The 13,374-nt window shown below is 45.5% G+C and overlaps 1 protein-coding gene across 3 annotated transcripts in view; it reads left to right on the top strand.

Moving 5' to 3' along the window:
• The window catches only part of DHX36 (DEAH-box helicase 36), a 518,365-nt gene that overhangs the window by 399,795 nt on the left and 105,196 nt on the right, over positions 1 to 13,374 (top strand). For all 3 annotated transcript variants that reach the window (XM_029615334.1, XM_029615333.1, XM_029615335.1), the window contains one exon: positions 4,056 to 4,142. In XM_029615334.1, the coding sequence (XP_029471194.1) occupies positions 4,056 to 4,142 (87 nt within the window). The remainder of the gene's footprint in view (positions 1 to 4,055; positions 4,143 to 13,374) is intronic.

Below are 13,374 nucleotides of genomic sequence, written 5' to 3'. Positions count from 1 at the left end.
AGGAAGACAAGATTCAGCCTATGGACAATCTGTCTTAAAGAACTTGTTTCCAGTTTAAACCCAACTCCTTCTACAACCAACCTGCTATGATCTTCGGCTGCCTCATTTCCAACAACAAAACTTCACTGTTGCCTCAATATGAAATGACTCAGCCTCTAGCTTGCTATTCACCTATATGTGAGGACTAGCATCCTGCTTGTCCTGGGATAAAGCAAAATTGCTTACCTTGTAATAGGTGTTATCCCAGCACAGCAGGATGTAGTCCTCACGAAACCCACCCGCCACCCCGCAGAGTTGGGTCCGATACGTTTTATTATTTTATTTTTCGCTAAAGCTTATTGCTACATACGAGACTGGAGTGAGACCCCTGTGGCAGGGAATATTATGGCATGCCGGGCATGCTCAGTAGCCTCAGGCAGCCAGTCAAAAGTTTATAGAAACTTTGACAGAAGTTTTTCCTGCGTACAGGCTCCGTCAGTGACGTCACCCATATGTGAGGACTACATCCTGCTGTCCTGGGATAACACCTATTACAATGTAAGCAATTTTGCTTTTCTCTGAGAGAAGTCGTCAACCATCTCAGTCTCTGGTTTATTTGAGAGCATGGATTGGTACAAAATAAGCTGGGAGAGTTGAGAATTCAGAAGCTGATTTGACAGATTTTTGCATTACAATCTGCCAGGATTGTATGATGTTATCTTCAGCTTCTTGGTTCAATGGCAAAAGTGTTGATCCTGGGGGGATGTACACACAGATCTCTTCAGAATGTTTTGCTCTCCATAGAACAAAGTAAGAACCCAGTGCAGTGTTTTTTGGTGGGCACCTCTTTTGATCTCGTGTGGGCATCAGCTAGGGGATAGTATCTGTAGTGGTGGCTAATAGGCTTCTTTGGTTTGCAGACTCCATATGTAATATCAACCTAACAAAGCTTCCTTAAGAGTAAAGGTGCCAAGGCTTCCATAGAGCAGATCCAAAGTTCCGTCTTGTTCTCTTCTGATCTGGTATAGATTGAGATTCCTGGAGGGAGTCTGATTTATTCCATTAGGCTACAGGTATTGCAGTCTGTCAGGATGTGCTTGTAATAGTAGTTAAGTGTAGGAACATGCATTTGGGAGTGGATCTAGAGCTCCGGCATGGATGCTGGTGACAGCAGTTATCAGTCTACCCAGTTGGGGAGCACAGTGTCTGGGACAGCGGCCTCAGAGTGAAGGAATCCCGAGGAAGTAAAATGGTCTATCAGTTGCTTGGATGTCTGAGCAAATTCATTGGCTCTTCTGGTATTTGTGACTATGCTGATGAATTGGGAGTCAGAATAATGTTTGACAACTCCAAGGTGGTAGCATATATAAATCCTCAGGTGGTATTGGAGGTGCATTTACTTCTTGTTCAGACAGAAAAGATTTTGAAAGTTTTGGTCAATGTCGCACATAGAAACTTTCAATCAAATGGTGACCAGATGGGAAGTGTTGATGGATCCTTTGGCAGCCATCAGGAATGCAAAGCGCAAGATTTTTTCAGTCTGAAGAGAAACCATCTTTCTCCACTATCAATGCTCTGGTCCAGAACTATCCATCAGAAGCAGTCCTATACGCTTCCGTCCATGACCCATGATAGAGAGTGCTTTAGAGCATCTTAAAGCATCCAGGTCTGGTGTTTCCAGTTTTGCTGCAGCACGCTTGTCTTGCAGAGCTCATATAGTTGAAGCACAAAAATCCTTTGAACCTGTATTCACACAGGGTACTGCTTTGCAGGATCCGTCTTGGCTACGAGGGTCTAAATCAAATTTGTCCTTCTACTCGGCCCCTTGAAAGACTGTAATTAGTGGAGAAAGGATATTCTCAAGCTGTGGTGGTTATTTTTTTGAAGGCTAGAAAGTTTCCTTCTTTATTACCCTTGTGCGAATCAGAATTTTTTGAGGGTTGATGCAACTGAAAGCAGTGTACTCCTGATAACACTTTGGTGCCATTGTTTCTGGAATTTTTCAGGAAGGTTTTTCCAGGGACTTGGATTTCAGTTCTCTAAACATGCAGGTTGCAGCTCTCACATACTACAGAGGGGCGCATTTGGACATAACTTTAAATTTTCTTCCAGGTAACCTTTTTATCTTGAGGGGCATCAAGCATATTAAGACTCCTCTAAAGATTCCTGTTTCATCTTAGGACCTGAATTTGGTTTTGTCCCTTTCTGGTGGAGTCGCAATTGAATCCTGTTGGGGATGTTTTCTGAAAGCTGTCTACATTGAAAACTGTTTTTCTAGTGACCTTTTGTTTGGCCCGAAGGATTTTAGTTACAAGCATTTCTTGTAGAGAGCTCTTTTTGTTAATTACTTAGAAAAATGTTGATACATTTTCTTCTTTCTTCCAATGGTGGACTCTGTTTCCACTTGCATTGACCAATTTGTTTACCTTCATTCAGTAACTGTTTAAATTGGGTGAGTACAGACCACTTCATTCCTTCGATATGTGAGAAGGTCATTGAGGGTTTTCAAGGTTTGATCTTCTTTTTGGGTTATAGTGGAGTGCAAAAGGGTGAGGCAACAACTTAGCTCGTTGGATGAATGAGGTGGTTATAGATTTTGGTGTTCCCCTGCCTGGTTGGGTGAGGGCTCATTCCACAAGAGCTCAAGCTACTTCTTGAGCACAACTGAGGTTGGTATCTCTTTTGGAGATTTGTAAGGCAGCATCTTGGTCTTGTATTCCTTTCTAAATAATTCTTAGAGGTGAGTCAGAGAAGGAGGCTTCTTTTGTATCCGAGATGTTAAGAACAGGTTTGGCAGTCTCCTGCCCTGTTCAGGAGTAATTTGGGTATATCCCATTGTCTGGACTTGTCTGGTTGAAAAGGAAGATGAAATTAGTTCTTAACTTGATAGTTTCTTCCTTGAGTCCAGTAGCACCAATCCAGGACCTTCCCTGTACTGCCAAACTAGCATATATTTCCATCCCCAACCTGATTTGATAGTAAAGTGCTGTGATTTCTGCTTCTGTGCAGGTGAGTGATTTCACTTGTGTTTCAGAAACTTTCTATTTTTTTCTCCTTGCTTCCATGTTTTTTTGAAGCCCTTGGTTTATTAAAACATTCAAATTTTTTTAAATTGACTGAGTTGCTGTTGTCTCGTTATCTTGTTAGATAATGCTGGCAGGCAGAGGTATAAGGGATGACATTAGCGACCCTGTTGGTCTCTGTCTGGTCTGACTGGATTCAAGGAAAGGAAATTATCCGGTAAGAACTAACTTTCGCCTCCCGCCAACTCTCAGATCATTGTTGTGTAGCAGTGTGCTGTACTGTGGACCTGTGGGCAAGTACAGGAGAAGTTAAACTTTTCAGCAGGTCATTTGTAATGATCTATGATTTCTGTTTTACAAATCAGACCAGTGTTGGGGCAGTTCTATCAGATTTATCTTGGTCTTCCAGATCTGTCTTTTCACTTCAACAGTTTCATTTAACTTCTGTTTCATAACAGAATTTCTGAGTTGAAATTCCTTGCTGGAAATGGTTAGAGATTTTCTTGTATAGCTCTCCCTTGCTTTGTTAGAATGAATTATCTTCATTTTCAAATGTTTAGACAGCTGTTACTTAGAGGAGCCCTAGTTTTTGAAAGCAGACAAAACAATCGCAACCTGAGAGGTTAGATGGGTCAAGAGTATTTGTACAACCATGGAATTTTCTTTCACCTGACTAAATGAAGTCTTAATGAGTCAATCAGCTTTTTGGGCCTTATTAACAGCTTTAAAAAATAGGAATCAATCAACTGAAAGGGTGTCCACATTTTTGCACCTACTATGTTTACTGATAATTTATTGTTACTCTGCTAAAATCAACAAATAGTAATTTTGCATTAAAATTGTTTGTACCATGTAGAGTTTTAGCTTTTGTTCATTTAGAGATACTTTGAAATACAAATTGACCAGGGGTGCCTAAACATTTACACGCAACTATATAAACCTGTTACTTTTTAGTAATCTTTGTATATCTTCAACGTTGAGAATGAAGTGTGAATTGCCAGTATAATTATAAGGTTTTGGTAATTTTGTCATCATTTTGCATTTTTTTCAAAGGGCAAAGAGAAAATGGCAGATGCTAGAAGAAAGGATTTATCAAAGAACTCTAAAAGTGATCATCTGACTGTTGTTAATGCATTTCTGGTGAGCAATCTTTTGTTGCTATTAACTGGTTTATGATTAGGGACCATCATTTTCAGCTTTTATTGTAATTTTCCTGGGAATTTCAATATTATAAAAAAAATCAGTATAAAAATTACTTTCAGGCCGATACAGTACAGTGCGCTCCAGCGGAGCGCACTGTTAACCTGCGGTTGGAAGCGCATTTTCGACGTGCTATTATCCCTTACTGAATAAGGGGTAAAGCTAGCACGTCGAAAATGCGCTTCCAACCCCCCCGAAACTAATAGCGCCCGCAACTTGCAAATGCATGTTGATGGCCCTATTAGTTATTCCCGCGTGATTCAGAAAGTAAAATGTGCAGCCAAGCCGCACATTTTACTTTCAGAAATTAGCACCTACCCAAAGGTAGGTGTTAATTTCTCTTGGCACCGGGAAAGTGTACAGAAAAGCAGTTAAAAACTGCTTTTCTGTACACCCTCCGACTTAATATCATGGCAATATCATTGGGCAACAATGAAAGTGTTACTGACCTAAAAAGGTCCTACTCTGTAGTATCTTGATGTGCTGAACACGAATATGACCATGAAAAGTTTTTATTGGCTCTCATTTTGAAGATATTTAATATAGTTCACTTTCTATGTTTAGTCATGTAAATTTATCCAGTAGGACTGTAAATAAGCCTAGAATGATGTAATATTGCATCATATTGCATAATACCATCATGCACATATCATCCAGAGTTTATTGCATCATTTTCTGATTCAATGCAGTTCTACTGCCATGCTGCTGCTGAGTAAGCTGACGTCAGCAGTGTACTATATGAAGCCCAGTCAGAAAGGGTGAGCATTTGAAATATTCATGCTGGCTGACTACTGCTGGACACTCAGCAGAGATGCTCCCGAACAGGTGTTCAAGAGTTAAGCAAAGAAATCTAAGACGTAGTCTATGACTTCATTTTTCAAACAGCATTAACTGTAGGTCTCCTACTATTGGCATACAATTCAAGATGTAATTATATTATTGCATATTACAAAAAACCTAGAGCCAGTTTTGCATTTTCACAGTCACATTCATGTTTACCACATGGAAATGTATAAGAATTGACTAATTTCATTTCAGTAACATGACTTTTGTGAAAATTTGTTGCCCAGTGAGCTATTGGCATACAGTTCAAGATGTAATTATATTATTGCATATTACAAAAAAACTAGAGCCAATTTTGCATTTTCACAGTCACATTCGTGTTTAGCACATGGAAATGTATAAGAATTGACTAATTTCATTTCCGTAACATGTCTTGTGTGAAAATCTGTTGCCCAGTGTATTAAGTTGGAGGTCCCAAAAGTAAAAAATTTAAAATAAAAAAATTTAAAATCAGCCTGCGGCTCGCGAGTTGAAAACCGGACGCTCAATTTTGCCGGGGTCCGGTTTCCGAACCCATGGCTGTCAGCGGGCTCAAGATCCGACACTGGCAAAATTGAGCGACGGCTGTCAAACCCGCTGACAGCTGCCGCTCCTGTCCAAAAAGAGGCACTAGGGATGCACTAGTGTCCCTAGCGCTTCTTTACCACGGGCCCTAATTTGAATAATTTTATTTGCTGAATTGCGCGCACAGGAGAGCGGGCACTCGCCCGCTCTTCCGCATTTCTTTCTGTATCGGCCTGTTTGCTATAACTCACAGGAGAAAAATCAGTGGAAACATTTCTTCAAAAACATTTTTTTTTTTGTTTTGTTTTTTTTTCAATTATTTCTTTATTAGTTTTCCAAAATTTCACATAAAACACAAAATATGTTTAATTCACATTTCTATATATAATCTTAACTTGGGGACACAAAAATTATTTCAAATAATAAACAATATATGAATATTCAAAATTTCCCAAGTTAAAGATAATAATAATGAGGGGGGACCTGTATATCACAAATAACCTTCTATAATTACTCATTTTGTGAAGGGACACCATCTTTTTTAACTTCTATTGCTTCTCCAAGTGTCAATTCTTGGTTACAGTTAGGACTTGACTTATCTTTCAAGAAATTCTCTAGCTGTAACGGTTCATTGAAACTGAATTTCTTGCCCTGGAAATTTAAAAAACATCTAGAAGGATATCTCAAATAAAACGTTGCTCCAATTTCCAGAACTTTACTTTTCAGTGCCAAGAACTGTTTCCTACGGACCTGCGTAGGTCTAGAAACATCTGGGAACATATAAATCTTTTTACCACAAAATTACAGGTCTTTATTTCTAAAAAATTTCTCCAATACACATTCCTTATCTCTCTCAGCCATAAAAGACACAAAGAGAGTTGCTCTCTTTGTGTCTTCTAAGATTCTTCTAAGAATGTAGTGATTCCCATACTATCGATTCTTCTAAGAATGTAGTGATTCCCATACTACTTTCCTCATTTATCCTATTTCTTATATCGGATCTAGACAAGAAGTAATGTATCTTAGAGAAAGTTGGTATATCACTCTCTTCATACATTAAGATCTCTTTTAGATATTTTATTAACATCTCTAGGGGACAATAATCTGGTCATTGGAAAATTTACCAACCTTAAATTTTTTGCTCTTACCAAATTCTCTAAATTTTCCAAATCAGTATGTATTAAAGTGTTATCTCTAATTAATACATTATCCAAATTTTGAATATTATTTATTTTCCCCGAGACTTCATTCAACATTACTTCTACAGCACTCAATCTTTTACCTTGTTCCAATATTGAAGTTCTATGTGTTAACCAGTGATGTGAGAGAGGAATTAACTTGGGTCAAATTCAAGTCCAATTTTACCAGTACCCTCCAGAGGTCCGAGAGTGTCACATTGGAAGAATCCACAGAACTAATCTGTATATTACCAATGGTCACAACTAGGTTCCCATCTTGTGCCTCAACTAAAGAATCTTTGAGGCAATTAGTGGGATTCAGGCCATCCGCCGCAGCATGCACCATATTTGCACTCACATTGGATGATTCCCTTTCGTCCAGTTGTCCATCTCTCGGATCCTCATATGGTTGAGGGGGAGTTGCTGCGTTGCCTGGACTAAGCGAGGCTTCAGACGAGTCTCGCATGTTTTAAACTAAAAATGAAAGTCCTTATTTATGTTTTTATGTAAGATGGTGCAAATAAGAAAATTATTCCTTACCTGCTAAGTTTTCATTCCTGTAGTACCACAGATCAGTCCAGACCATGAGTTATATCCCCATTCCAGCAGAAGGAGAACAGAAGGGAAAACTTGTGAGGTTGCTCTGAATTACCCCATGAGCACCCTCTGTGTCCCATCAGTATTAAGAAGTATCAAAGCAGAACAAAAAACTCAGAACCAACTGATGAATGGATCATAGCAAAAAAAACTCCCAATCAAATAGGGAACTATATACAGTTTGCCGTTAAGGCATATAGTGTCTGTAGCCCAAAAACTTGCAAATGCAAAATCTCGAAGCCTTCAAGAAAAATCTTGCAACCTCAATATACCACCAAAGAACAGGCTAACTGTTCTGAGGAAAAACAAGATATTGGACAGAAAAGTGCTATCTAAAAGTGTGGGTGGGCATGTGGACTGATCCATGGTACTACAGGAACGAAAATTAGCAGGTAAGGAATAATTTTCTTTTCCCTGTACGTACCCGGATCAGTCCAGACCATGGGATGTACCAAAGCTGCCCTACATAGGGTGGGCTCTCGATAGCCCTGCTCGAATTACCTGATTGCCAAGCGAACCCAACCCCGGAGGTCTTAGATTAAGACGATAATGACGCACAAAGGTATGTAGTGACTTCCATGTAGCCGCTCTGCAAATTTCTTGAGGAGATACAGACTGACTTTCCGCCCAAGAAGTCGCCTGAGAACGGGGAGAATGCGCTTTTTGAGATACGGGCACCAGTAATGAATGCAGTATTTCAAGTGAAGCATCTCCAAGGACCTGAACAAGGGCATTATCACTTCTTTTTTTTTCTTACTGGTTATTCATCTCTCTATACAGCCCAGCATTCTTCTGGATTTAGCTATCATCTTGTCACATTGCTTCGCCACCTTCAGATCATCAGACACTATCACACCAAGGTCCCTCTCCCAGTCCCAGCACATTAGACTATCCCCGCCCATCACATACAGCTCTTTTGGATTGCCGCAACCCAGATGCATGCCTCTGCACTTCATGGCATTGAATCCCAAATGCCAAATCTTTGACCACTCTTCAAGCTTTCTTAAATCACATTTCGTTCACCCTGCTCCTTCAGGCGTATTCACTCTGTTGCAGATCTTAGTATCACCCCAAATCGACAAACTTTACCTTCTATTCCTTCCACCAGGTTGCTCACAAAGATATTGAACAGAACTGGTCCCAAAACTGATCCCTGTGGCACTCCACTTATCATTCTTTCTTCAGAGTAGGTTCCATTTACCATTACATGCTGTCTCGTCAATCAATCAGTTTGTAATCCACGCTGCTACCTTGGCAACCATTACCAAGCTTCTCATTTTGTGCATGAGTATCCTATCGGGATCATATCAAAAGGTTACTTAGATTTAAGTAAATCACATAGTGTGCTCTTCCCAGTTCTCTAGTCACGCAATCAAAGAAATCAATCAGATTTGTTTGACAAGATCTTCCCTGGTGAATCCATGCTGCCCTGGGTCAAGCAACTCACCAGATTGTAGATAGTTCACTATCCTTTCCTTCACTAGAGTCTCCATTAATTTTCCCACCACCAAGGTGAGGCTAACTGGCCTGTAGATGCATTGGGTGACTTTCTTTTAGAAATCACTTCAAAATCTATTTCCTAGCGTGTAGCAGATGGACTCAGAACAAATGGGTATAGTGTGCTCGTGCTAGCAGTTGGAGACTGATCTGACGTCAGCACGGGGTACATATACCCCCGCAGGAAGTGCAGCTACTCAGTAATTTCCGTCTCCAAAGCAGTTTGGAGCTACCTCACACTCGCTGAGCGTTTTTCCAAATTCTAACAACTAAATTCATAGAAGAAACCTACCAGAAGACGAGCCCCGCACTCCTGCGGTGATACCATTCGGTCCCTCCCCCAGTTGTCTTTCCCGAGGTGATTTCCGTGGTCCCTCGGAGGTAAGAGCCTCGGTCCGGTGGCCGACTTGCGGCAGGGACCTAGCCCCCGAGTGAGAAGGGCTCGGGCGCGGCATAGAAGCAGCCTCGGTCCCGGTGAGAACTTGGCCCCCGAGCGAGACGAGTTCGGGGGCGGCCTAGAGGCAGTGGGTGCACTTCCTCGAGCGCGGCGGTGACGGTACTCACCCTCTCCCCCTGCAGCCGGAGACCGCCCGGGTCGCAGCCGGGAAGTGCCGAAGACAAGGTAAGGCGTACATCTTTACTTGCTGGTCTCCGAGGAAGTGAGGATTAGCGGGGTCTACCTATGTGGCAGCCCGCCAAGGAGGTCGCCATTTTGCCTGCCTGCTCGCCGTCGCCATCTGCCCTGGTTCGTCGCCTCACTCTAGCGCTCAGGCCAGACTGGGCGCATAGCCGACGGGCGTATATGTTAGGCACCCGAAAAATACTTGGGCACATATTCGATAGAGGCGTACATTGAAGTCACCTTGATTCATGTTGAAAAGTGCACGTTGCTAAGCACGTTGATAGGCGTACGTTGCTAAGCGCACGCGGATAGGCGCACGCTGATAGGCGCACGTTGCTAAGCGCACGCTGATAGGCGCACGTTGCTAGGCGCCCTTTGATAAGCGCACGTTCCTAGGCGCACGTGGATAAGCGCATATTAGTAGATGCACAGCTTTCGCGCATATTACAAGGCTCATACTCCAGCTGGGAGGAGATAACAGACGAGATGGAGCGTAAGAGAGCTCATGTGTCTGCAGAGCCGGCACCTCCAGAATCAGGCATAAGAGCTCTAAGCCTCTACTCAGCATGCAACCTCAGAGCCACACAGAGCGAGGATGCAGACTCCCTATGGGCCCATGTGAGGAGGCCCTGGAGTCCCAGGCCAGGACCGGTCCCAGCCCAGCATTCTTGCCAGTTCCTCAGGGAACACCCCGGACCTAGCGGGCCACGGTGAGCAGCCAGGGAACCCGAGAGACCTGGTGCCCCTAAGGCCAGATCCTGCTTCGCTCTCCTGGGTGGAATTATTCAAGGGGATTCACGCCATTGTCAAAATGCAGTCTGATCCCCGAACGGGTCCATACGTACCGGATGACCCAGCCCCTGGACCCTCAAGACCTAGGCACAGCCACTCGCCACCCGGAAGCCCCACTTATGGGGATTCAGATTGCTCTGAGGAAGATGACGAGCCCCCTGAGGAGGGAGAACTTCCCTCGGGGATAGAGCCATATCGGACCATGAGACGCTTCTTTCTGAAAGAGGATCTCCCAGGCCTGGTCTCTCAATGCCTGTCGGAACTGGCTATCCTGGGCCAAGACACCCCAGGGGAACCTAGAATGAACCCCCTGCTAGAAGGCCTGCGCCAAACGGCTCACCATTTTCCCCTCCTACAAGCAGCACAGCAGCTAATCGATCTGGAATGGAATGCGCCGGAGGCCTCATTCAAAGGGGGTCGGGCCTTGTCTGGCATGTACCCCCTGGACCCGGCGACCAAGGAGCTGCTGGCATGCCCCAAGGTAGACGCCATAGTTAGTGCAATTGTGAAGCGCACCACCATTCCGGTGGAGGGGGGAGCGGCCCTCAAGGATGCACATGACCGGCGCATGGACGCCATTCTGAAACAAGCCTTTGAGGTGGCAGCCATGTCCCTACGAATCGCGACCTGCTGCACCGTGGTGACACGTTCCTGTTTATCACAAGCTAGGAACAATCGATCTGGAATGGAATGCGCTGGAGGCCTCATTCAAAGGGGGTCGGGCCTTGTCTGGCATGTACCCCCCTGGACCCCGGCGACCAAGGAGCTGCTGGCATGCCCCAAGGTAGACGCCATAGTTAGTGCAATTGTGAAGCGCACCACCATTCCGGTGGAGGGGGGAGCGGCCCTCAAGGATGCACATGACCGGCGCATGGACGCCATTCTGAAACAAGCCTTTGAGGTGGCAGCCATGTCCCTACGAATCGCGACCTGCTGCACCGTGGTGACACGTTCCTGTTTATCACAAGCTAGGAACAACACCCCAGGAGAAGAAATGGAATCAGCTCTCTCGTTCCTCACTGACGCAGCCTCTGACCTAGTCCGGACGGCAGCCAAGGGAGTGTTATCCTCAGTGGCAGCCAGGAGACAGCTCTGGCTACGTAATTGGTCGGCCGACTCCTCCTCCAAGACACGCCTCACAAGAATGCCCTTTAAGGGATCCCTCCTGTTCGGCAGCGATGTCAAGAAACTGGCTAATAGATGGGACGCCTCTCCATTACCCCGTCTACCAGAAGACTGGTCAAGGAGGAGCCAGTGCCCATTTCCTAGGCCACCCCACAATGAGAATCAGCATCAGCCGACCCATCTGAGGGTAGAAGCCATAGGGGGCAGGTTAACCCTCTTCTACCGCAGGTGGGTCGAGATTACCTCGGACCTGTGGGTCCTCGCCATCATCCGAGAAGGGTATTACCTGGACTTTCTTCGGCTCCCGCCGGACAAGTTTGTGGAATCTCCTTGTCCACCCCTCAAGAGGGCGGCACTGGAAGTTACCTTGTGGAGGCTCCTGTCCCTAAAAGCCATAATCCCAGTGCCTGCAGGGGAGATAAATTCTGGGCATTATTCCATTTATTTCATAGTACTCAAGAAGGAGGGCACGTTCAGGCCCGTCCTGGACCTCAAGTCAGTCAACCGACACCTACGGGTCCCCAGCTTTCGCATGGAAACTCTGCGGTCTGTCAAAAGTGCAGTACAGCCAGGGGAATTTCTCACATCTCTAGATCTGTCAGAAGCCTACTTGCATATCCCAATCCATCGGGATCACCAGCGCTACTTACGCTTCAAGGTCCTGAACCAACACTTCCAGTTCTGGGCTCTACCCTTCGGGTTAGCCACCGCGCCGCGGACCTTTACCAAGGTCATAGTAGTAGTGGCGGCGTCCCTCAGGAAGGAAGGAATTCTCGTCCATCCCTACCTGGACGATTGGCTGATCAGGGCAAAGTAACTGGAGGAGAGCCACCAGGCAACCAACAGAGTTATATCTCTTCTGGAAAGCCTAGTATGGGTAGTCAACACAAACAAGAGTTCCCTACAGCCTTCCCAGTCGCTGGAATACCTAGGAGTCCGATTCGACACCGAGGAAGACAAGGTCAGCTTGACCTCCAAGAGGAGATCAAAACTCCGGAATCGTCTGCAGGCCCTGCTGAGCGCCACCCGGCCCACAGCTTGGGATTACCTACAGGCATCCACTCTGGAGGTGGTACCATGGGCGCGGGCTCATACGAGACCATTACAATGCGCCCTCCTATCTCGATGGAGCCCACGATCACAGAACTACACCATACACCTACCTCTACCAGCCAGAGTGCGGAATCAGCTACGGTGGTGGTTGCAGCCTGGCTACACGAGCCGGGGGTCAAAAATGTCCTCCCCAACCTGGACCCTGCTCACTACAGACGCCAGCCTGAACGGATGGGGAGCACACTGCGAAGAACTTACCGCCCAAGGGCGGTGGAACAAAAAAGAGTCGGGGGTGGAACATCAACCGACTAGTGGCACGGGCAGTCAGGCTAGCCTGCCTGCGATTTGCCCACAGACTTCGAAACAGGGCGATCAGAGTGATGTCGGACAACGCCACCACGGTGGCATACATCAACCGACAGGGCGGAACCAGAAGCCGACAGGTATCCTTAGAAATAACCCCCCTGTGGCTTGGGCGGAGGCGAATCTTCAGGACATCTCCGCCGTCCACATCGCCGGGAAGGACAACACCACGGCAGACTTCCTCAGCAGAGAAAGCCTAAACCCGGGGAAATGGCAGCTGTCGCCCACAGCTTTCCAGATGATTGTGGATCAGTGAGGGACTCCGGGCATGGACCTACTAGCGGACAGGTCCAACGCTCAAGTACCCAGATACTTCAGTCGCAGACAAGATCCTCTCTCCCACGGGATCGACGCTCTAGTACAGCCATGGCCTCAGGGGATCCTTCTATATGCTTTTCCTCCATGGCCCCTGCTGGGCGCCATTATACACAAGATTCAGCGGCACAGAGGCCTAGTTCTTCTAGTGGCCCCGGACTGGCCAAGAAGACCCTGGTACGCAGACATGAGAAGACTGCTGGCAGGGAATCCACTACCCCTGCCTCCACACAGGGACCTGCTGCGGCAAGGTCCCATCCTCCACGATGATCCAGCTCAATTC

The sequence above is a fragment of the Rhinatrema bivittatum genome, chromosome 9 (genome assembly GCF_901001135.1).
Source record: "Rhinatrema bivittatum chromosome 9, aRhiBiv1.1, whole genome shotgun sequence".
NCBI lineage: Eukaryota > Metazoa > Chordata > Amphibia > Gymnophiona > Rhinatrematidae > Rhinatrema > Rhinatrema bivittatum.
This window is presented reverse-complemented; position numbering and strand designations above follow the sequence as displayed.